The sequence below is a fragment of the Aotus nancymaae genome, unplaced genomic scaffold (assembly GCF_030222135.1).
Source record: "Aotus nancymaae isolate 86718 unplaced genomic scaffold, 86718_ANA_hifiasm-v0.15.2.pri h1tg000138l, whole genome shotgun sequence".
Classification (NCBI taxonomy): Eukaryota; Metazoa; Chordata; class Mammalia; order Primates; family Aotidae; genus Aotus; species Aotus nancymaae.
The window spans coordinates 3,280,494-3,305,389 of NW_026988553.1; the positions used below are offsets into that span (position 1 = coordinate 3,280,494).

A 24,896-nucleotide genomic window follows, 5' to 3' on the forward strand; every position below is an offset into this window, starting at 1 on the left:
CAGAAAATCCAAGAGTGAGGTCCAGGAGAATGAGAGAGTCAGTGGACAAGGGAAATATTCTTCAGCGAGAAAGCAAAGGTGGGAAAGTTACAAGTCATGTCTGTCCCTTCTTGTTCCTCAAACAGGCTAAACTTTTTCCATTCTCAGGGCCTTTGCATTTTCTGTTCCCACTGTCTGGAAATGTCTTCTCTCAGAGCTCCATCCGCTGGTCTCTTATCATCATTTGGGTGTCAAGTCCTCAAAGGTTATTTCTCTGGCCACCACAGCTAATGTAACACTCTACCATAGTATTCTGTTCTCTCTTCCGAATCATACGGTCGAGATTGCCCAATTTAGTTTTGTACTAACTCACCTCTTGCTCTTTCCAATAGAATATAAGGTCCTGCTATGTGGCGCTACAATGTGCTACTTGACTGGTCAACTTCCCTCTACTCCCCTAAACATAAAACTCCCCTGCTTTGCCCTCTGGATCCACAGTATCATGAAAACCAGTCCTCCCGAAGTCCTCAACCTCTTTACCACGAACTCACTTCTTCCTGCTGCCTCTCTTGTCTTTTTTTTTTCTTTTTTTTTTTTTTTGGAGACGTAGTTTCGCTCTTGTTACCCAGGCTGGAGTGCAATGGCGCAATCTCGGCTCACCGCAACCTCTGCCTCCTGGGTTCAGGCAATTCTCCTGCCTCAGCCTCCTGAGTACCTGGGATTACAGGCACGCGCCACCATGCCCAGCTAATTTTTTGTATTTTTAGTAGAGACGGGGTTTCACCATGTTGACCTGGATGGTCTCGATCTCTTGACCTCGTGATCCACCCGCCTCGGCCTCCCTAAGTGCTGGGATTACAGGCTTGAGCCACCGCGCCCGGCCCTGCCTCTCTTAAAGTTCTCTGATGACACTAAGGTTTTCCCTCCAGCTCATAAAGTTGATAGGTGAGGCTGACTTTCTTCCTGCTCCCCACTGCTCTTTCTTGACCCTGATTTCTCTACCCTCTTGTAAACCTCTCTTTTCTCTATCTCACCAGAGTGAGAGCTTCAAGCCACCTTGATTGTTCATCCTCTCTCACTGTTGGTGTCCTCATCTGGTAAAGTCAGATGTCACAAAGCAGAGCCAAGGGGTAACCAACGAATTCATACCTGTTTCTCAGCACCTGCAAGGAGGTACTCATTCCATAATCCCAGAGCCGCTCCACTGCAGCAATAAAATAGTGTCGCGTTTTCTTTTGAAAGTTGCGGGGGCTCTGATTTTCATCCTCCCCGTAAATGTCAAAATCTTCCTCCTTCATTTCATTGGAGATGGTATCGTCATAGGCCATTTCCTCTTGATCTGACTGAAGAGTAGTGAGAATTATCTCCCTTTGATGGCGTTTCAAGACTGGCGGGTTTTCAGAGCACAGCCTTTCAGGCTCACGTGGCTTCGCCCAGGTGACTTCTATTTGGGGCTTATTTTGTCCCTCCTTTATTGCAGGTATTGAGTGATTGCTTTCAGAAGGGTTCAAGGACAAACTGGTATCCTTTTCCTTAAAAGCAGTGTTTTCTGGTGACTTCTCTTGGGATTTCCACTCTTCTTTTGATATTTGAGTACCATAGTAGTTATCCCAAGCAAGAGGACCCAATACCTTGGAGGGAGTCTTTGCAGACCTTTCTGTTGCTCCTCTGAGAAAGGGAATTTTTCCAGGTCTGTTTGTTTCATTCCACTTAATTGCCCCTTCTGTTCCCTGAAGAAGGCTCCCTTCCACGAGATCTACATGGCCAGGAGACCTATTAGTCGTTTCTGTACGCAAAATATCCTTCTGATAAATGTGAAGTTTTGGAAGCAATTCAACTTTGCCAGATGTTTCGGGCAAGCCTGGTTTCAAGAGAAGAGTGTTCTCAAGTCTCTGGTACGTGACTGAATTTGTGGCACTTGTCCCCAGGGAGCCAACCTCTCTTTGATCACCAATCATCTGCAAGGTTAGAATGCCTAAAGAAAGGTTATTTTCTTTGGCTCCTTGTAAGAAACGACTACTTTCTTGGACCCCAGAATCTTTCTTTCTATAAGAAGCTGCTAGAAGATGAGAAGAGTTGTTTTGGAATGGGACCCTGATCAGATCTATAGGACTAATAGATGGAAATAAGGACACCTTTGCAACGGGTAACGGAGATCTCTTTGCTTGAGTGATGCTATGATTCCTCGTCACACAATCTGAAAACGGAGACCGAGTAATGGCCCCTTTGTCCTTTTCGTGGACGTCTATCTTTGTGAGGGTGCTCGGGGTCAAATGTTTCATGTTTTCAGACCATCGCGTTGAGGCGTCCTCCACAATGAGCCTGTTTTCAACTTCCGTTTCATCTATTGGGAGTCTGAAGGGTTTCAACGCTCTCTTACCACGTTGAGTGACAACCTTCTCCTGGCTTGGATTACGAGATAGCCTTGTGGTGTGTGGAGATTTCTCTGCCATTGGCGTGGTTTGATTTCCCAAGCCTTCCAAGTGTTCTTCCTCTCCTTTTTTTGTTCCCTTTGTGGAATGATTTAATGACCTAAAATCTTGAAGTACAGGAGCGTATGAATCTTGTACATGTCGTCTAGTGCTCAGTAAGAAAAGGTTCTTCATGAAATTCTTAGTGCCAGTCACTGTATGTATCTGGGGCAAAACTACATCCTCTTGGATTAAGGATTCCTTCCTCTCTATTTCTTCCTGAATATTTTCTTTTTGATCGTGTGTATTATTTTCATGTAAATTATCCCAGTTAGTAAGAAATAGGTTTCTGCTGCTTGGAAAAATCATCTCTTTGAGTCCTGTGTCCTTTGTAAATTCGTCCTTTCCTACCACCAATTCGTTTTTCTCAGACAAAAAATTCTGACCTTCCACAGACTTTTCTGGTCCTAAGGATACTAATTGCTTTGGACTAGGGCCTTGCCCAGAGTTCAGGGAGTTATTTCCATGACTCCTTTGTATCCAATTCGCTGATTCTGACAAGAATAGCATTTTAAAGAGTGACATATTTGGATTTTCTGCATCTGGTGGCATGGGGCCCTCTTTTTCTTGGTGGACCATTTCCATGTCTTTTGACGAAGTAGTTTTATTTGACATATGATTTGGCCTCAAAGCTGTAGTATTTTTTTCTGTAAGCAAAGGTGTCACCTTTTGAAACTCAGCATCACTTTCTAATGTATTTTGCCAGACTGATGTACTATTCTCAATGAATAATGTTGGGCCATCAGTGTGCGTCTTTCTATTCGTTGCTGAATTATTGGAAGATTCTTTTGTCTTTAACAAAGAGATACTAACTTTGAATAAGGCATTATCTTTAGTCAACGAAGCAGGTCCATTAGCTCTTTTCTCTTTTAATAACCTACCAGTCTCTGTTGATGACACATTTTTTCCCAATGAGCTTTCTTGGCTATCCATTAAGCCTGATTCTAACAACTTTGAATCATTATTTTCTTCACTCAACCTCAGAGGTACAGCAGACTCAATAATGGGAGATGACTTTTTGCCAAATAGAGTGGTGTGTAATTGACTATCAGAATGAACTGGCATATTTTCGGATCCTAAGGAACTTGTATGATCAGTAGCTACTGCCAAATTGTCTGACAGAATTACTGAAGTCAGATTATTTGATGAACTAGAAATTTTAAAATCAAGTTTCTTCAAGTCTGTTGCTGTAGGTGTCCCCAGTTTGTCATTTAATGTTAATTGGAGGCCTGGCTGCGGGGTAAATAATGGATCATCAGAAAAAGTCTCATATTTGGCTTCTTGGAGATCAGGTAAGGATAGCCCGTGCGGAGTAGGACCCTGTCGCAAAAGCATCAGCAAATCACTAGAGGAGACATTTCGTAGTTTAGGCATATGTGTTCTCTGTCCAAACCAAGGGTCCGTCTTCTCTGTGTCATTTTCTGGAATTGTGGTGGCATTAAATTCCCTTTGCCTAGTGCTAGGGTGTCTTGAATTGTGGGAGAAGCTTCTTGGTTCGATGCCATTGTTTTCACTCACAGAGTATGTTGAAATATCTTCATAAGTGTCCTCATAATAATCACCAGTGTTCTTGTCACAACTGGAAACCCTCAGTAAGGCGGTCATGCCTCTGTTCCGAAAGTCTGAGTTGTGGCACCCCAGAATCCATAGGCCTGGATATGAGGAAGAAAAAGACTCTATGTTACTCATAATAAATATTCTAACACAGTTAGAGGTTCTCTCCCATTCCCAGATAAATGAAAAAATATTAGTCAGTATTATTACATCACGGGTCATTGCGTTAAATCCCTGGCATATGTAATACAAAAGTGCTTTTTGCCTTGCTGCTGTTGTGCTATGCCTGCTTGTGACCATAAGAAAGGACTGTGATATGGCTAGCCGTGTGCAGAAAGCAGAAACTGGACCCCTACCTGTCACCTTACACTAAAATTAACTCCACATGGATCAAAGATTTAAACATAAAACTGAACACCATAAAAAAAACTAGAAGAAAACATAGGCAAAACCATTCAGGACATAGGCATGGGCAAGGACTTCATGACTAAAACACCAAAAGCATTGGCAATAAAAGCCAAGATAGACAAATGGGATCTAATTAAACTCCAGAGCTTCTGTACAGAAAAAAGAAACCATCATTAGAGTGAATCGGCAACCAACAGAATGGGAAAAATTTTTGCAATCTACCCATCTGACAAAGGACGCCGAGGCGGGTGGATCACGAGGTCTAGAGATCGAGACCATCCCGGTCAACATGGTGAAACCCTGTCTCCACTAAAAATACAAAAATTAGCTGGGCAGGGTGGCGCGTGCCTGTAATCCCAGCTACTCGGGAGGCTGAGGCAGGAGAATTGCCTGAACCCAGGAGGCGGAGTTTGCAGTGAGCCAAGATTGCGCCATTGCACTCCAGCCTGGGTAACAAGAGCGAAACTCCGTCTCAAAAAAAAAAAAAAAAAAAGAAACGGCTATGAGGAAATATATGCCAATAAGTTGGAAAATGTAGAAGAAATGAATAAATTCCTATACATATACAACTTAACAAGATCGAACATAAGAAATATAAACCTTGGGCCAGGCGCAATGGCTCATGCCTGTAATCCCAGCACTTTGGGAGGCCAAGGCGGGCAGATCACTTGAGGCCAGGAGTTCGAGACGAGCTTGGCCATCATGACAAAATCCCGTCTCTACTAAAAATTCAAATATTATCCAGGTGCGGTGGCACAGACCTGTAATCCCAGCTACTCGGGAAGCTGAGGCACAAGAATAACTTGAACCTGGGAGGTGGAGGTTGCTGGGAGCTGAGATCGACCGCGCTCCAGCCTGGATGACAGAGCGAGAGTCTGCCTCAAAACTCAAAAGAAAGAAAGAAATACAAAACTTGAATAGATTAAAAACAAGTCATGAGATAGAAATAGTAATAAAAAGTCTCTCAACAAAGAGAAGCCCAGGACCTGATGGCTTCATTGCTGAATTCCACCAACAAACATTTTTCTTAAAAAGGAAGAACTAATAGCAACTATCCACAAGCTATCCCCAAAAAAACAAGGAGTAAATACTTCCAGACTCATTCCACAAGGCCAGTATTACCCTGAAATCAAACCAGACACACACACACACACACACACACACACAGAGAAACTACAGGCCAATATCTCTGACGAACATTGATGCAAAAATCCTCGGGAAAATACTAGCACATGCCATTCAAGAACACAGTAAAAGATCATTCATCATGATCAAGGGGGATTCCTCCCAGGGATGAAAGGATGTTCAAAATATGGAAATGAATCAATGTGATACATTTTATCAACAGAATGAAGGACAAAAACACATGATCATTTCAATTGATGCCAAAAAATATTAAACTCAACATCCCTTCATGATAAAACTCTCGATAAACTGGGTATAGCAAGCATACCTCAAAACGATAAAGGCCATATATGACAAACCATGGCTAATATTATACTGAATGTGGAAAACCGAAAACCTTTCCTCTAAGATCTGGAACAAGATGAGGACACTCACTTTCACCAATTCTATGAAATGTAGTTCTGGAAGTCCAAGCCAGAACAAGTAAGCAAGAGAAAGACATAAAGGGTCTCCAAACTGGAAAGGAAAAAGTCAAATTCTCCTTGTTTACAGATGACATAATCTTGTATTTTGAAAAAAACTAAAGACTCCACCAAAAAACTATTAAAACTGATAAACAAATTCAGTAAAGTTGCAGGATACAAAACCAACATGCAAAAAATCAGTAGCGTTTCTATATACCCAGAGTTAATGACCTGAAAAAGAAATTTTAAAAGATAATTTACAATAGCTACAATAAAAATAAATTAAATATCTAGGAATAAATTTAACCAAAGAGCTGAGCTATTTCTATAATGAAAACTAAAATACTGATAAAGGGAATTGAAGAAGACATAGAAAAAATGAAAAGGTATCTATCCCATGTTCATGGGCTGGAAACTCTAATATTGTTAATATATCAATGCTACCAGATTTAATGTCATACCTATCCAAATACCAATGAAGTGATTCACAAAAATAGAAAAAAGAATCTTAAAATTTCTATGGAATAACAAAAGATTCCAAAGAGCCAAAGCAGTTCTGAGCAAAAAGAACAGAGCTGGAAGCATGACACTGCTTGACCTCAAACTATACCACAAAGCTGTGGTAACTAAAACAGCATGGTACTGGCATAAAACCAGAAACATATGCCAGTGTAACACAACAGAGAACTCAGAAATAAATCCACACATTTATAGCCAACTCATTTTTGACAAAATTCCCAAGAACATGCACTGGTGAACGAATAGCCTCTTCAATAAATGGTGTGGGAAAACTGGATATCCACATGCAGAAAAATGAAACTAGACCCCTATCTCTCACTATATACAAAAATCAAATCAAAATGGATTAGAGACTTAAAAAAAAAAAGAATCCTATTAAAAATGGACAAAGATCTGAATAGACATTTCTCAGAAGAAGACAAACAAATGGCCACCAGGTACATGAAAACCTGCTCAACATGACTAATTACCAGAGAAATGCAAACCAGAAGCACAATGAGATATTTCACTCCAGTTAGACGGTTTTTATCAAAAAGACAAAAAAAAAAATAACGAATGCTGGTGAGGATGTGGCAAAAAGGAGAACGCTCGTATACTGCTGGTGGGAGTGTAAATTAGCACAGTAAGGAGGTTCCCCAAAAAACTAAAAATAAAACTACCAGGTGATCCAGTAATCCCACCGCTGGATATATGTCCAAAGACAGGAAATCATTGAATCAAGGTGATAGCTGCACACCAACGTTTATTAGTTAGGATATAAAATTAACAGATGAATGAGTAAAGACAGTGTGGTATATATACACAATAGAATATTACTTAGCCAATAAAAAGAATGAAATCCCATCATTTGGGGCAGCAGGGATGAACCTGGGTATCATTATGTTAAGTGAAATAAGCCAGGCATAAAAGACAAATATCACATGTTTTCACTTACACGTGAGAGCTTAAAAAAGTGGATCTCACAGAGATAGAGCAGAATAGTGCTTAGCAGAGTTTGGGAAGGGTATGGGGGATTCGGTGGAATGAAGAGACTTGGAGTAATAGGTATAAAATTACACTTAAACAGAAGGGGTAAGTTACAGTGTTCAATGTGACAGTAGGGTGACTATACTTAACAGTAGCATATTGTGTAATTCAAAATAACTAGAAGAGTGGGCTTGGAATGTTCCTAACACAAATGATAAGTTTTTGAGGTGATAAATATCCCAGTTACCCTAATTTGATCATTACAAATTGTATGCTTATATGAATATATCACATGTACCCCCTAAATATGCACAATTATGTATCCATAAAAATGGTAAAAATTGGCCCTTGGCATGTGAAGACACTTTTAGAACAAAGACTTTATTTTTTATTTATATATATTTTTATTGCATTTTAGGTTTTGGGTACATGTGAAGAACATGCAAGATTGTTGCATAGGTGCATACGTGGCAGTGTGATTTGCTGCCTTCCTCCCCTTCACCTATATGTGGCATTTCTCCCCATGCTATCTCTCCCCAACTCCCCACCCCCTGCTGTCCCTCCCCTATTTCCCCCCAACAAACCCCAGTGTGTGATGCTCCCCTCCCCGTGTCCATGTGTTCTCATTGTTCAACACCCGCCTATGAGTGAGAACGTGCGGTGTTTGATTTTCTGTTCTTGTGTCAGTTTGCTGAGAATGATGGTTTCCAGGTTCATCCATGTCCCTACAAAGGATGCGAACTCATCGTTTTTGATGGCTGCATAGTATTCCGTGGTGTATATGTGCCACATTTTTCCCGTCCAGCCTATCATCGATGGGCATTTGGGTTGGTTCCAGGTCTGAGCAAAGACTTTTAAGTTAAATAATTGAGTTGATGCTGTCATTAAAATGCCTATCCTGCATGATCTGCACATGTACCCCAGAAATTTAATTATAATAATAAAAATAAATAAATAAATACCCCCAAAAATGCCTTGCAATTTCCAAAATCACTTGAACCATTTCATATCTGCCCAAATGGGAGCATTCACAGCTGTTGGTAAAAAAAAAATAATACGCGTAACTAACCTGGGTTTTCCATTGCCATGAAAACAGTTTCTCCTGAGAATGGGAATAGGGTAAGTGTGTCTTCATAGACCATTTTGTGTTTGAAGGTATACCCAGAGAAGAAGACGGAAAGGAAGTCAGTCTGTGCTCCAACGCTCAGAATGTACCAATACGCCACCTCATGCAAACAGACTGACAGCTGCAAACTGTCAAACACATAGCCATTGATGCCTGCAGAGACAACGGGGAGAGGGAGGTTAGTCACGTCACAGATTCAGTGTTCTGGGATTGTGACCGCCGTGATACAGGGAGGAATTATTGTATGTTACTCCCAGGAAGGGAGACCCATATGTTCCAAAAAAGCAGATTGTTGATAATCACCTGGGTTCCGATCCCAATGTGAGGAGTCGTAAACCTCATGATAAACATTAATTTGGATGCTACATGGGAGGCGGTTTGATGAGGAACAGGATGTTTGACTGGTCTCAAAGTATATCCCTTCAAACTCTTTATTAGTCAAGGGAGAAAATAGTAACTACACATAGGAGAAACCAGAAAAAAAAAAAAAAAAAGTGAGTCCTTCAACACTGGTTGTGTAAAAGAATATCTTTATTCACAGGAAATGTGTGTGTGTGATGTCTGCAACCCATTTTCAGGCAGGAACTAGATCTCTGGACCGCAGGGAATACCAGCTGTAAATGACAGAAATATATTTGATCAGTTTAAGTGTCTGTCATTTCATAACATCACGCTGGTTGTGTAAAAGAATATCTTTATTCACAGGAAATGTGTGTGTGATCTCTGCAACCCATTTTCAAGCAGGAACTAGATCTCTGTACTGCAGGGAATACCAGCTGTAAATGACAGAAATATATTTGATCAGTTTAAGTGTCTGTCATTTCATAATATCAAGCTAGTTGTGTAAAAGAGTATCTTTATTCACAGGAAATGTGTACTTAAGTGTTGAAAGTGTGTATATAGAGAAAATAAAATAAACAAAATTGCAAAATGTTAAACAATGGTGAATCTGGGCAAAGGGTATTTGCAAGTTCCCTGTATTATTCTTGTAATTTTCTGTACATTTTAAATTATTTCAAACCAAAGAGCTAAGCAAAATTCACACTGACCTTCCTCTATAAAGGGAATTGTTTCTGAAAGCCTCTTCCACACATCTAGTCATCCATCCATTCAATCAACACTTGTCTACTCTGTTACTAGGTACTGTGTGAGATGGTTGCCCACAAACCACTAAGCAATACTCAGACATTGGCTTAGTATAACCAATTAATAATTGAAGGTTTTTTTCCTGTACAGCCTTGAGAGATATTATAAAGCTATTATAATTAAAAATACAGTCTTAATGCAGAATAGATAAATATATCAAGCAGCATATAGAATCCAGAAACAGACAAGATGTAAGCGGAAACTTAACACGTCATAAAGGCAGCATCTCCAACCATTACAGGGAAAAATGAGCTATTTGGTAAATGATAATAGAAGATATGACTATCCACTTGCAATGATTCTGAGGACTGTCTGAGTCTAGAATCATGTATAAAAGGCAATTATAATCTTTAAAGTACATTTGTCGTATTTTTGTCTTTTGACACTCCACATGGATTAAATAATTATATGTCTTCTGTGAAATACGTACACACTTCGTGGCTTAAATAACAGGAATGTTTTTTCTCACGGTTTTGAACACTAAAAGTCCAAGATCAAGTTCTCGGCAGGTTTGGTTTTTACTGAAGCCTCTGTCAGGCCATAACACATATATACTAGACGTGGATTTCCTGAGTCAACAGGGTATGCATACGTTTGGCTTTAGATCCTCCCAAAGTAAGTGCACAAATTTGCATCCTAACCAGAAATGCATGTCCATACTTGGTATGGACAATCTTTTTAATTTTAGACATTCTGGTTTATCTCATTGGTGGTTTTTTTCTTCTTTTCTTTTCCTTTTTTTTCAAATGAAGTCTCGCTCTGCTGCCCAGTCTCAAGTGCAGGGGCGTGATCTCGGCTCAAATGCCACCTCCGTCTCCTGGGTTCAGGCAATTCTCCTGCCTCAGCCTCCTGAGTAGCTGGGACTACAGGCGCGCGCCACCATGCCCGGGTAAGTTTTTGTATTTCTGGTAGAGATGCGGTTTCACCATGTTAGCCAGGATGGTCTCGAACTCCTGACCTAACGTGATCCACCCACCTCAGCCTCCCAAAGTGCTGGGATTACAGGCGTGAGCCACCGCGCCCGGCCCAGCCACTTCCTTTTACTGACCTATCCCGCAAACAACTATGTTTTAGTTTCATTCTATCTGCCTTATCCATTAACTTGCATAACAGTTACCTGAAATCACTGGAATGTAAGCCTTCCTGAGGCTTAATTACTAGAATGGCTAATTCTTCTCTATCCACTCTTTTTAAATTTATATTTTAATTGAAAGGGAAAAACAGGATCTATTTACGATGTACGTCACAATGTTTATATATGTATAATGTATTGGAATGCCTAAATCAACTTATTAACATATGCATTAGTTCACACACGTATTTTTCTGGTGAGAACACTTGAACTGTACTCTCATAGCAAGTTTCTAGTACACAGTAGATTGTTACTATAGTCACCACAGTGTACAGTAGATGTCTTTAATTTATTCCTCTTGTCTAACTGGAATTGTCTGGCAAAGTCTTTATGTCTCTTCATTTCTGAAGGACACATTTTCTGCGTAAAGGTTTCTCAGTTGGCATTCTTTTCCTTCAGCACTTTGAATATATCATTCCACCCTCTTCTGACCTGCGAAGTTTCTGTTGGTAAAACTGCTGCTAGCCTTACTGGAATCTCCTTATATGGGATTTCCTGCTTCCTTTTTTTTTTCTTTCTTTCAGGATTCTCATTTTGTCTTTGATGTTTGACAGTTTGATTGTAACGTGTCTTGGTATACTCTTGTCTGAATCTGATCTGACTACAGATCCTCGAGTTTCTTGTATGTGGATATTTACATCTTGCCGCAGATTTGGAGTCTTCTGCTATCATTTCTTCAAATACACTTTCTTGCATTTTGTCTGTCTCTCCCCCTAGTTACCCGCAGGCAAAATCTGGTGATCATCCTTGAATCCTCTTTGTTGTGCATTCTGTGTTCTAAACAAATCCTGTACATTTCCCTTACTCGTCATTCCTACTGCAATTTCCCTACCATTTGTAGGATCCATCTACAAAATTAATCCTAAATCCTACAATGTTTTAAAACACAAAATTATAAAACAAACACCTAGGTCGTGAAATACAATATATCTGGTATCCCCACAAAACACGTGCTGATTCTCAAACGAATTCTTTCTAAGAGGTAGTCACTATCCCGTCTTTTATGATAATCATGTCCTTGTAGTCACTATCAAAGACTGTGTATTTTACGATTTCTTTTACACTTTTCTTTATACTTTTCTTCCTGTGTATTCCTAAACAATATAACTTAATTTTGCCCATTTTTGAACTTTATGTAAGTAATACAATACTGTACGTATTCTTTTGAGACTTACCATTTTACTGAAAATTCTGCTTGTGATATTTATTCATATTGTTGTATATAGCTTTATTTTTGTGAATCTTCATTGTCACACAGTATTTCTTTCTTTCTTTTTTTTTTTTTTTGCAATGTAAAAAGTTTTATTGATTTCTGATTTCTTTTTTTTAAATTGCATTTTAGGTTTTGGGGCACATGTGAAAAACATGCAAGATTGTTGCATAGGTGCACACGTGTCACACAGTATTTCATTGTATGAAAACAGATTCTCCATTTTACTGGTTTGGTCTTTTTATTTTTCTTCTTTTCTTATCCCTCTGCCTCAGCATCTTTCTCCCTAGACTCTTCCGCTCAGGATGCTTCCTTTGTCTCTTGGCCTCTGCCTCTGTGTGTACCCCTGTCCTCTGTCTCAACTCCCATCTCTTCTTTCTCAATTCCAGACTCTTATCTCCACCAGAAGCTATATTAGAAATCCCATTACTGGGTATATATACAAAGGATTATAAATCATTCTACTATATGGACACATGCACACGAATGTTCATTGCAGCACAGTTTACAATAGCAAAGACGTGGAATCAACCCAAATGCCCATCGATGATAGACTGGACAGGAAAGATGTGGCACATATACACCACGGAATATTATGCAGCCATCAAAAACGATGAGTTTGAGTTCTTTGTAGGGACATGGATGAAGCTGGAAACCATCATTTTCACCAAACTGACACAAGAACACAAAATAAAACACCGCATGTTCTCACTCATAGACGGGTGTTGAACCATGGGAACACATGGACACAGGGAGGGGATCATCACAGACTAGGGTCTGTTGGGGGGAAATAGGGGAGGGATAGTGGGGGATGGGGAGTTGGGGAGGGATAGCATGGGGAGAAATGCCAGATATAGGTGAAGGGGAGGAAGGCAGCAAATCACACTGCCACGTATGCACCTATGCAACAGTCTTGCGTGTTTTTCACATGTACCTCAAAACCTAAAATGCAATTAAAAAAAAAAAAGAAGAAATCCCAGAGGAAAAAAATACTTCTTTTCTCTCAATATCTATATCATTTTCAGTGAAAATGTCTTTTGGCCCTACTGATGTCACTATATATCTCTTGTTTTAATCACTGTCTCCATGAAAATGATATGCTTTGACTGTCCAGATACTGTGGTAGGCGCCCATTCCACTTGGAAAAAGATGTGGTGGGAAAGGAAGAAATGATGAATAGAAAAAAATAAAAGAACAAATACATAGTATATAACACAACCAGTAAATTATAAAATGCAATATTCTATGAGGCTGAAGGAATTCTAAACCAAAGCCATGAGGCTGGAGAGAAGGAGGAAAGAAAAAAGCTCTGTGCCACTAGAATTAAATACTAAGCCTTAGACTCTTGCACAAATGTCAATTCTGAATCATTCAGAAGGCAAGCAATACCCCGCACTATATAAAAAATAAAAATGCCACTGAAAGGAGTAAACAAACTCAAAATCTTTAGAATAATGGATAGTAAAGGACTTTGGAGAATAATAGATCACTATTACTAAAATTCAGGCTTAATGTGAGCTGCAACCCAAAGCCGAAGGACTAAAGCTTTGAGATGAGGGTAACAGAACTGAAACACACGCCACATTGTGTCGGCGACTTTAACCCACATTATAACTTTCCAAGGTTCTCAGACAGGTAGCTGATCCGTTCATTTTGTGCAGGATTTTTTGTTGCATCCAGTGGGACACACAGGGAAATGTGTGCTCACTCCATCTTAAACATCTGAATAATCAGAATTTCAAAAGGGATATATTGGCTTTGAAAAGACTATATTAGTTATCTGCTAATACAGCATGAGAACACTCTTTTATCCACAAGCCCACTGGTAATCATCATTTTGGCAGTTTCGTGGGTGTAAAGTGCTATCTCGTTGTTGTTCTGTTTTGCATTTCCCTGTAGGATCCTGCAATTGGAATTTTTTGTATCACATTTTTGACCATTCAGATTTGTGGGTGTATATGAACATACACGCATGTGTATGTCTGCAGTGGGCTGACTTCTGTTACCCCATCCCAAATTTATCCCTTGTAGTCCTAAACCCCACTACCGCAGCATCTGACTGTACTTGGAGATAGTGTCTTTAAATAGGTAGGTGGTTAAAATAAGGTGATGAGGGTGGGCCCTAGCCCAACATGACTTGTATGTTTATTAGAAGAGGAGACATCCTTATCTCAAACTTCTAGCCTCCAGAGCTGAAAGACAATAGATTAAGCCATCCAATCTGCAGTAGTTCATTACGGCAGCACTAGAAGACTAATACACTGTACGCATGTTTTTATATCTGATTATATAATTATAGAGAAAATATGTTTTCAAATGTGTCACCTGGGCAGAGAATGGTTGGTGAAAAGAGAGAATATAGAAGGAGAGGGGGAATTAAAAGGGACGGGGAAGCAAGGAAATGTTGAAAGGAGAAAATAGTAACCAGATTTTTAAAATATAGATTATACTGGCTCACGCCTGTAATCCCAGCACTTTGGGAGGCCGAGGTGGGTGGATCACGAGGTCAAGAGATCGAGAGCATCCTGGTCAACATGGTGAAACCCCGTCTCTACTAAAAAAAAAATACAAAAAATTAGCTGGGCATGGTGGCGCGTGCCTGTAATCCCAGCTACTCCGGAGGCTGAGGCAGGAGAATTGCCTGAACCCGGGAGGCGGAGGTTGCGGTGAGCTGAGATCGCGCCATTGCACTCCAGCCTGGGTAACAAGAGCGAAACTCCGTCTCAAAAAAAAAAAAAAAAAGAAAAGAAAATATAGATTATCCGATCACATGTATTTGTGTACGAATTAAACATTTTTAGGTGACAGAGTTGTGAGATTTCTATGCACATACAATTCCTTCATTATCTGGACATCACTTTGGTTACATCAGCTTTTCTTTACCCCACGCTCAGTGGACTTAAGTGCTGCTTCACTCACTGTGCATGACGTTGGAGGCTTGGAACTCCGGATCCTCAAGCTGCACTCCAGCTGCACTGGGGAGAAAGCGTTCCACATTCTCTGCGAGGTACCAGCTTTGATTCTCATCAAACACAGAAAACAGGATGACATTCCTCTTGTCTGACATCATCTGTTAATTACATGGATTGAAAGGGGTGAAGAAATGCTACTGATGTGGTCATATGGCAGCGATGGCATGCATGTGACATACCTGATGCTCTAGATTAATTCCATGTCCTCTTAGGCGTGGACCACGGCTTGGGAGTTGGGGTTGGGCGCTATGAGCACTGACTATATGCTGACAGTAACTGTGTCCCCAGGACAATAGGGTGACTGATCCCAACGAAGTTAGTTTTTTCTGTACCCAACGCCACATGATGGCCAATTTTTTCATACGGCCTTATTCTCTCCATGTTCAGATTAGAAGAGTTAAGTCTTTAAAGACCCAAGTGATTATTCGGTGCCTTTGTTAAACAAGTTAGTTAAGTCATCTAGCAACTGACCTCCTACAAGGCTATAAAAAAATTAAAAACCACGCCTGTAATCCCAGCACTTTGGGAGGCCGAGGCGGGTGGATCAAGAGGTCAAGAGATCGAGACCATCCCGGTCAACATGGTGAAACCCCGTCTCTACTAAAAAAATACAAAAAATTAGCTGGGCATGGTGGCGCGTGCCTGTAATCCCAGCTACTCGGGAGGCTGAGGCAGGAGAATTGCCTGAACCCAGGAGGCAGAGGTTGCGGTGAGCCGAGATCGCGCCATTGCACTCCAGCCTGGGCAACAAGAGCGAAACTCCGTCTCAAAAAAAAAAAAAAAGAAAAAAATTAAAAACAGAAAAACAGAAACCAAATAACAAAGATAAGGTGAACCACAAAAATGTCGAACAACACTAAAACCTTAAATTTTCTGTTTAAAACATTCAAACTTTCTTCCAGAAGAGCAGTTTGTATATGAAGCAGATTTATGAGTTAGGGCTTGCTGACTGGATCTGCTAAGATTTCCTATGTAAACCTCACTGATACGTATAAACTTCATTTTTTATCATCTACAGCTATGGAAACCGAAATACTGAGGGGAGGAGACTGGAGGACGTAGAAGAATATTTCAGTTATCTTTCCAAATCTGGCAAAAGAAACTGCCATGAGGAAACATCAGTCAGGACAAGTCCTCTGAGTTTATGTGCTGCATGTTTCATCTACTTTACTCTCTAAACAAATGAAATGTTTTTAGACTAGTAGGGATCTTATGTATCGTAAATATAATCAAGTAGGCAAGGAGTTGAGCCTCAACAATATGGCAATGAATTATTCCGGGGCCAAGCAATGAGTTTTTCTGAAGTTTTTATGAGTGTTTGTTTTTCCCTGTGTTTTGCCCAAAACTATTTATTAAAGTCTTTTTTTTAATTTGAGACAGGGTCTCTCGCTTTGTCACCCAGGTTGGAGTGTGGTGGCACAATCTTGGCTTACTGTACTCTTGACCTTCCGGGCTCAAGGAATCTTTCCACCTCAGCCTCCTAACCCAGGTATTTTGTATGTATGTATGTATGTATGTATGTATGAATGTATGTATGTATTTATTTATTAATTTTTTGAGACGGAGTTTCGCTCTTGTTACCCAGGCTGGAGCGCAATGGTGCGATCTCGGCTCACCACAACCTCCGCCTCCTGGGTTCAGGCAATTCTCCTGCCTCAGCCTCCTGAGTAGTTGGGATTATAGGCAGGCACCACCGTGCCCAGCTAATTTTTTGTATTTTTAGTAGAGACGGGGTTTCACCATGTTGACCAGGATGGTCTCCATCTCTTGACCTCGTGATCCACCTGCCTCGGCCTCCCAAAGTGCTGGGATGACAGGCTTGAGCCACCACGCCCGGCCCTTATTTTTTATTTTTGTAGAGACAGAGTCTTACTCTTTTGCCCAGGATGTTCTTGAAATCCTGAACTCAAGCAATCCTCCTGCCTCAGCCTCCCAAAGTGCTGTGATTACAGGCGTGAGCCACCACGTCCAGTCTAGTAAGCTCTTACTGAGTGCCATGCGCTGTGGTACACACTGCAGACATGTTAATTTTGAGGTGCTTTTGAGTCACCCATAAGGAGATGTCCATGGGAAAAATCTAGGCTGTAGATATAAATTTGTGGGTCATCTGAAAATAGGTAGTAATTGGGTAAAAGGGGATGATCACCTAGAGAGAGCTACATCCCAGACTGGGAATGAGTATTATAGGAAGAATCTACAGCCTACATTCTATGGTCTATCCATCCAGCAGGCAAGTTACGACACTAAACACAAATTCAGTAAAAGCTAAACTCCTTCCTCTTTTCTTTTTTCTGAGACGGAGTTTCGCTCTTGCTACCCAGGCTGGAGTGCAATGGCGCGATCTCGGCTCACCGCAACCTCCGCCTCCTGGGTTCAGGCAATTCTCCTGCCTCAGCCTCCCGAGTAGCTGGGATTACAGGCACACGCCACCATGCCCAGCTAATTTTTGTATTTTTAGTAGAGACGGGGTTTCACCATGTTGACCAGGATGGTCTCGATCTCTTGACCTCGTGATCCACCCACCTCGGCCTCCCAAAGTGTTGGGATTACAGGCGTGCGCCACCATGCCCAGCTAATTTTTGTATTTTTAGTAGAGCCGGGGTTTCACCATGTTGACCAGGATGGTCTCGATCTCTTGACCTCGTGATCCACCCGCCTCGGCCTCCCAAAGTGCTGGGATTACAGGTTGTCAGCCACCGCGCCCGGCCCAGCTCCTTCCTTTTACTGACCTATAGTACAAACAACTATATTTTCTACAGGTTGTAAGGGTACATATACTTAGCATTTATGTGCATCTCTTTTTTAGCTTCAAACCTAGCACTTGGAAAGGCAAGAACTCACCTGGTTTCCTCTTTGATCTACAGATTCTTTGTAGCAGATGAGGAGAGGGCCAATGAGTCCTGAAGCCAGATCTCTCTCCATATTAATGAAACTAGAGTAATAGCGTGTCAGGCATCGAGGGTCTGATTTAGTCGGCCCATCTTCCACGGTCACTGTCCATTTGTATTTGAATATTTCTCCTGGCAGAATTGGAAAATCCTTCAAATGTTTCACACCTGCCCATAAGCAAACCCAGAAATCGCTCAGTGAGAGTACAACAATCCGCATACTGGTAATCGTGTTATGGCAGGGGTTCTACAAATCAGCAAGTGGAAGCTAAAGTCACACATTACAATTTTAATATACACACAATTTTTTAAAAAAAGTAAAAAGCTGTCATTGATGGGCATTTGGGTTGGTTCCAAGTCTTTGCCATTGTGAACACTGCCACAATAAACATATGTGTGCATGTGTCTTTATAGTAGAATGATGTATTATTTATTTATTTATTTATTTTTTGCACTTTAGGTTTTGGGGTACATGTGAAAAACATGCAACATTGTTGCATAGGTGCATACGTGGCAGTGTGATTTGCTGCCTTCCTCCCCTTCACCTATATGTGGCATTTCTCCCCATGCTATCTCTCCCCAACTCCCCACCCCCCGCTCTCCCTCCCCTATTTCCCCCCAACAGACCCCAGTGTATAGTGCTCCCCTTTCTGTGCCCGTGTGTTCCCATTGTTCAACACCCGTCCATGAGTGAGAACATGGCATTATAATTCTTATCAGCAATAATAAATATTAGAAAAAAGTGGAAGGAAAAAAATTTTTTTTGAGATGGAGGCTTGCTCTGTCTCCCAGGCTGGTGTGCAGTGGTGTGATCTCGGCTCACTGCAACCTACGCCTCCCGGGTTCAAGCAATTCTCCTGCCTCAGCCTCCTGAGTAGCTGGGATTACAGGTGCGCACCACCATGCCCAGCTAGTTTTTTTTGTATTTTTAGGAGAGAAGGAGTTTCACCATGTTGGCCAGGCTGGTATTGAACTCCTGACCTCAAGTGATCTGCCCACCTTGGCCTCCCAAAGTGCTGGGATTACAGGCATGAGCCATTGCACCCGGTGGAAAAATTTTTATAAGCAGTCTGTCTATCCGTCATGTGACGCTGAAGGATTCAGAAAGTACCCCCTATGTACTACATATTCAAAGGTTACTTGAGGATATACTTCCAGAAAAACAAGAGAAGAAATAAAAAAGTAGAAACGTGCAAGAGAAGAGAAGATAATGCCATTAACTGCAAGAATGTCTTTAGGAAGAAAAAGATCTGGCCCCAGCACTGTGGGAGGCCAAGGCAGGCACATCTCTTGAAATCAGGAATTCAAGACCAGCCTGGGCAACAAGATAAGACCCCATGTCTACATAAAAATGCCACAACAAAAAAAAATTAGCTGGGCATGGTGGTGTGTGCCTGCGGTCCACCTACTCAGGGGGCTGAGGTGGGAGGATAGCCTGAACCTGGAAGGCGGAGGTTTCAGTGAGCTGAGATCGTGCCACTGCACTCCAGCCTGGGTGACAGAGCGAGACCCTGTCTCAAAGAAAAAAAAAAAAGATTTGGGTGCCAAGCAATGAATGGAATGATTAAGAAGCTGAAAGGTCTAAGAAATATGGTGAAGAAATGAAACTCTTACTTCAGGATACAGACACAAATATGATAAGATCAATACGGTCGTAATATAAAAGCTAAAATTTAGCATGATATGAAACTACTGATGGGGAATAAGGAAGGTGAATCTATTTGATCTTTTTATTTTTTTGACACATGATAATTTTACATATTTATGGGGTACGGACTAATATTTCAATACATGTATACACATGTAATGATTAAACTAGGGTAATTAGTACATATCCATCACGTTAAACGTTTATCATTTCTTTGTGTTGGGAACATTCCAAATCATCTCATGTAGCTATTTGGAAATATATGTCATTGTTGGCTACAGTCACCCTACAGTGCTATAGAAACTTAAGACTTATGCCTGCTATCTAGCTGGAATTTTGCATCCATTAACCAAGCTTTCCCTATTTCCGCCTCCGCTTCCCCTCTTTGGCCTCTAGTAACCACTGTTTCATCTCTACTTCTATGAGATCGACTTTTTTCCCTCCACATATTATTTTATCTTAATAGTCACATCCCTTGAGCTGTAGAAAAGAGAGTGATCGTACCCTATTGCCTAGTTCTGCAGTTAACGTTTATAAAGAGCAACTTAAATACTAAAATGATACAAATGCTGTTTTTAAATTTCTTAAGTTTTAGAGAAAATATACCAAGCAAGGAAGACTTATTTCAAATTACAGTACAAAGTGTAACTGTTAACAAGTTGTTTCGTAAAAGTAAAGGCGTGGCTAGCTGCAGTAAAGAAAAGAAAGGTTTGGGGCGAGGAAAAGGGAGGGGTACAGTTTTTAACATCCTTAACTCACAAAATATGGAGTCAAAATATATTTTCCAATCCATTGGAAAAATCCAATGTTAAGTACTCACTTCACACAAAACAAAGTAAGTATATAATGTCTCAAGTTGAAAAACAAAGAGTTAGCAGGATAAGTAGCTTTTTAGAGACGTAGACATAACCACCAAAAATCAAAAACAGAAATTCTTAAAAACGGATGCGTCTAGGGAGGCAGCCCTTTTGTAGTTGGAAGCATACACATCTATCATTTTGATAAATATCCAACCAAAATTAAAGAATAGAAAGAATATAACATCCAACCTACTAAAAGACATATATATATATATATATAATAAAACTACTGACAAAAGAATAGAAAGAAAATAACATCCAATCTACTAAAAGACATATATATATATATGTATAATAAAACTACTGACAAAATAAATAAAAGGCTAAAGTAATTGTAATTAAAATATAAAATCATCAGAATACACAAAGACATATCAGTAGCAACACAAACATGACTCACGTAAAACCCCCTAGTTCATGGGCCAGGGCAAATACAAAATGAATAAAAATATGAGAAACTAATACCATGAAAAAGATAAGTTAGGTAAGCACATGTGGCAATACTAAAATTGGTGAAATAGAATTCAATTTAAGGAACAAAAAATCAAGAGGGGCTTTTTTGTTTTTTTTTTTTGAGAAGGAGTTTCTCTCTTGTTACCCAGGCTGGAGTGCAATGGCGCGATCTCGGCTCACCGCAACCTCCGCCTCCTGGGTTCAGGCAATTCTCCTGCCTCAGCTTACCGAGTAGCTGGGATTACAGGCACGCGCCACCATGCCCAGCTAATTTTTTGTATTTTTAGTAGAGACGGGGTTTCACCATGTTGACCAGGATGGTCTCGATCTCTTGACCTCGTGATCCACCCGCCTCGGCCTCCCAAAGTGCTGGGATTACAGGCGTGAGCCACCGCGCCCGGCCTTGAGAGGGGCATTTTTATTAATAAAATCTGCAGTCCATGTGATAGACATGTCATAAATCTTTAAACAACAAACAATATACTAAATAAAAACTGGAGTCGTGAACTATTTACAGATGAAAAGAGATTACTAGATACCAAAAGTTTGGAATATAGCCAAAAAATGTATTCAGAAAAAAATATATTATCTTAAATGCCAGAAGAACCAGCTTCAAGATTTTAGGGCATTTATAGCAGTTGCAGTGGAAAAGTGAAATATCTGAACATCACCACTAGGTACCGGGAAAAACACATCAGGTGACTGTTCAGTAACTTACACGAAACATCACCTCACAATTAACAACCATCCGATCTTTGACAAACCTGAAAAAAACAAGCAGTGGGGAAAGGATTCCCTGTTTAATAACTGGTGTTGGGAAAACTGGCTAGCCATAGGTAGAAAGCAGAAACTGGATCCCTTCCTTACTCCTTATACAAAAACCAACTCTGGATGGACTAAAGATTTAAACATAAGACCTAACACCATACAAACTCTAGAAGAAAACCTAGGCAATACCATTCAGGACATAAGCATGGGCAAGGACTTCACGACTAAAACACCAAAAGCAATGGCAACAAAAGCCAAAACACACAAGTGGGATCTAATTAAACTCCAGAGCTTCTGCACAGCAAAGGAAACTATCAATAGAATAAACTGGCAACCAATAGAATGAGAAAAAAATTTTTGCAATCATCAACCCATCTGACAAAGAGCTAATATCCAGAATCTATGGAGAACTTAAACAGATTTACAAGAAAAAAAAAAACCATCAAAAAGTGGGTGAAGGATATGAACAGACACTTCACAAAAGAAGACATACATGTGGCCAACAAACATATGAAAAAATGCTCATCATCACTGGTCATTAGAGAAATGCAAATCAAAACCACACTGAGATACCATCTCATGCCAGTTAGAATGGCGATTGGTAAAAAATCTGGAGACAACAGATGCTGGAGAGGATGTGGGGAAATAGGAACACTTTTACACTGTTGGTGGGAGTGTAAATCACTTCAACCATTGTGGAAGATGGTGTGGTGATTCCCCTATGGTCTAGAAATAAAAATACCATTTGATCCAGCAATCCCATTACTGGAGGTATACCCAAAGGATTGTAAATCATTCTATTATAAAGACATATGCACACGTATGTTTATTGCAGCACGGTTTACCATAGCAAAGACTTGGAACCAACCCAAATGCCTATCAATGATAGACTGGATAAAGAAAATGTGGCACATATACACCATGGAATACTATGCAGCCATAAAAAGGATGAGTTCATGTCCTTTGTAGGGACGTGGATGAATCTGGAAACCATCATTCTCAGCAAACTGACACAAGAACAGAAAACCAAACGCCGCATGTTCTCACTCATAAGTGGGTGTTGAACAACGAGAACACACGGGCACAGGGAGGGGAGCATCACACGCCAGGGCTGCGGGGTGGAGGGCTAGGGGAGGAATAGCTCGGGGTGCGGGGATTGGGGAGGGATAGCACTAGGAGAAATATCTAATGTAGGTGACGGGGGCGGGGGATGGATGCAGCAAACTACCACCATGGCATGTGTATACCCCTGTAACAAACCTGCACGATCTGCACACGTACCCCCAGAACTTGAAGTGTAATAAATACATTTTTAAAAAGTAATTAATAATAATAAAAGAAACATCACCTAAGGATTTCTATAATTGATTTTTATAACTTTAGAGTGGAGCTTGAGGTCTAGCCAACAGCTGGAGAAAGGACCAACACCATTTTAGTTGTTATTGATGATATTGATCTCATATGTGACTACAGGTAAAAAAGACCTATAAATCGAGGGACTACTTACCTTTCGGTAATCTCCCTGAGTACAAAGGACGCACATCAGTGATTCCATGAGGGTAGATGTTATATGATCGGCTTGCTTGATTCTTAAATATAATCTGAAAGTGTAAGTGAGATCTAAGATCAAGTTCTAAAACAGCTAAAATCAACGAGAAAACTGTGGTCTAACTCCAGATAAATAAAAGTGACCTCTATCTACATTATAGTAATTTAAGCCCAGATAAAACTCAAAATATTTGGTCTTTTCATGAAATTGTTTAGACAGCTATGATATTGGCTGTGGGTTTATCGTAATAGCTTTTATTATTTTGAGATACGTTCCGTCGATACCTAGTTTATTGAGGGTTTTTAGCATAAAGGGCTGTTGAATTTTGTCGAAGGCCTTCTCTGCATCAATTGAGATAATCATGCGGTTTTTGTCTTTGGCTCTGTCTATGTGGTGGATTACGTTTATAGACTTGCGTATGTTGAACCAGCCTTGCATCCCCGGGATGAATCCTACTTGATTGTGATGGATAAGCTTTTCGATGTGCTGTTGCGATCGGTTTGCCAGGATTTTATTGAAGATTTTTGCATCTATGTTCATCATGGATATTGGCCTGAAGTTTTCTTTTCTTGTTGAGTCTCTGCCGGGTTTTGGTAACCGGATGATGTTGGTCTTATAAAATGATTTGGGAAGGATTCCCTCTTTTTGGATTATTTGGAATAGTTTCAGAAGGAATGGTACCAGTTCCTCTTTGTATGTCTGGTAGAATTCGGCTGTGAACCCATCTGGACCTGGGCTTTTTTTGGTGGGTAGGCTCTTAATTGCTGCCTCGACTTCAGCCCTTGTTCTTGGTCTATTCAGGGTTTTGACTTCTTCCTGGTTTAGGCTTGGGAGGAGGCAAGTGTCCAGGAATTTATCCATTTCATCCAGGTTTTCTAATTTATGTGCATAGAGTCGTTTGTAATAATCTCTGATGAGGGCTTGAATTTCTGTGGCATCTGTGGTGATATCCCCTTTATCATTTTTTATTGCATCTAATTGGTTATTCTCTCTTTTCTTTTTTATTAATCTGGCTAGTGGTCTATTTTGTTGATCTTTTCAAGAAACCACCTCTTGGATTTATTGATGTTTTGAAGGGTTTGTTGGGTCTCTATCTCCTTCAGTTCTGCTCTGATCTTAGTTATTTCTTGTCTTCTGCTACGTTTTGAGCTTTTTTTATCTTGTTCCTCTAGCTCTTTCCATTTCGATGATAGGGTGTTGATTTTAGATCTTTCCTTGCTTCTCATGTGGGCACTTATTGCTGTAAATTTTCCTCTAGACACTCCTTTAAATGTGTCCCAGGGATTCTGGTACGTTGTGTCTTCATTCTCGTTGGTTTCGAAGAACATCTTCATTTCTGCCTTCATTTCATTGTTTATCCAGTCAACATTCAAGAGCCAGTTTCCATGAAGCTGTGCAGTTCTGAGTTAGTTTCTTAATCCTGAGTTCTAATTTGATTCCACTGTGGTTTGAGAGAATGTTTGTTTTAATTTCCGTTCTTTTGCATTTGCTGAGGAGTGATTTACTTCCAATTATGTGGTCAATTTTAGAGAAGGTGTGATGTGGTGCTGAGAAGAATGTATATTCTGTGGATTTGGGCTGGAGAGTTCTGTAAATATCTATTAGGTTTGCTTGGTCCAGATCTGAGTTCAAGTACTGAATATCCTTGTTAATTTTCT

General features: G+C 40.4%; 1 protein-coding gene across 4 annotated transcripts in view; it reads right to left on the bottom strand.

Moving 5' to 3' along the window:
• The window catches only part of F8 (coagulation factor VIII), a 134,313-nt gene that overhangs the window by 50,077 nt on the left and 59,340 nt on the right, over positions 1–24,896 (bottom strand). For all 4 annotated transcript variants that reach the window (XM_064371529.1, XM_064371530.1, XM_064371531.1 and 1 more), the window contains 5 exons: positions 23,197–23,290; positions 17,914–18,128; positions 15,020–15,170; positions 8,556–8,765; positions 1,129–4,102 (listed from right to left, as the gene is read on the bottom strand). In XM_064371529.1, coding sequence (XP_064227599.1) covers positions 1,129–4,102; positions 8,556–8,765; positions 15,020–15,170; positions 17,914–18,128; positions 23,197–23,290 — 3,644 coding nt within the window. The remainder of the gene's footprint in view (positions 1–1,128; positions 4,103–8,555; positions 8,766–15,019; positions 15,171–17,913; positions 18,129–23,196; positions 23,291–24,896) is intronic.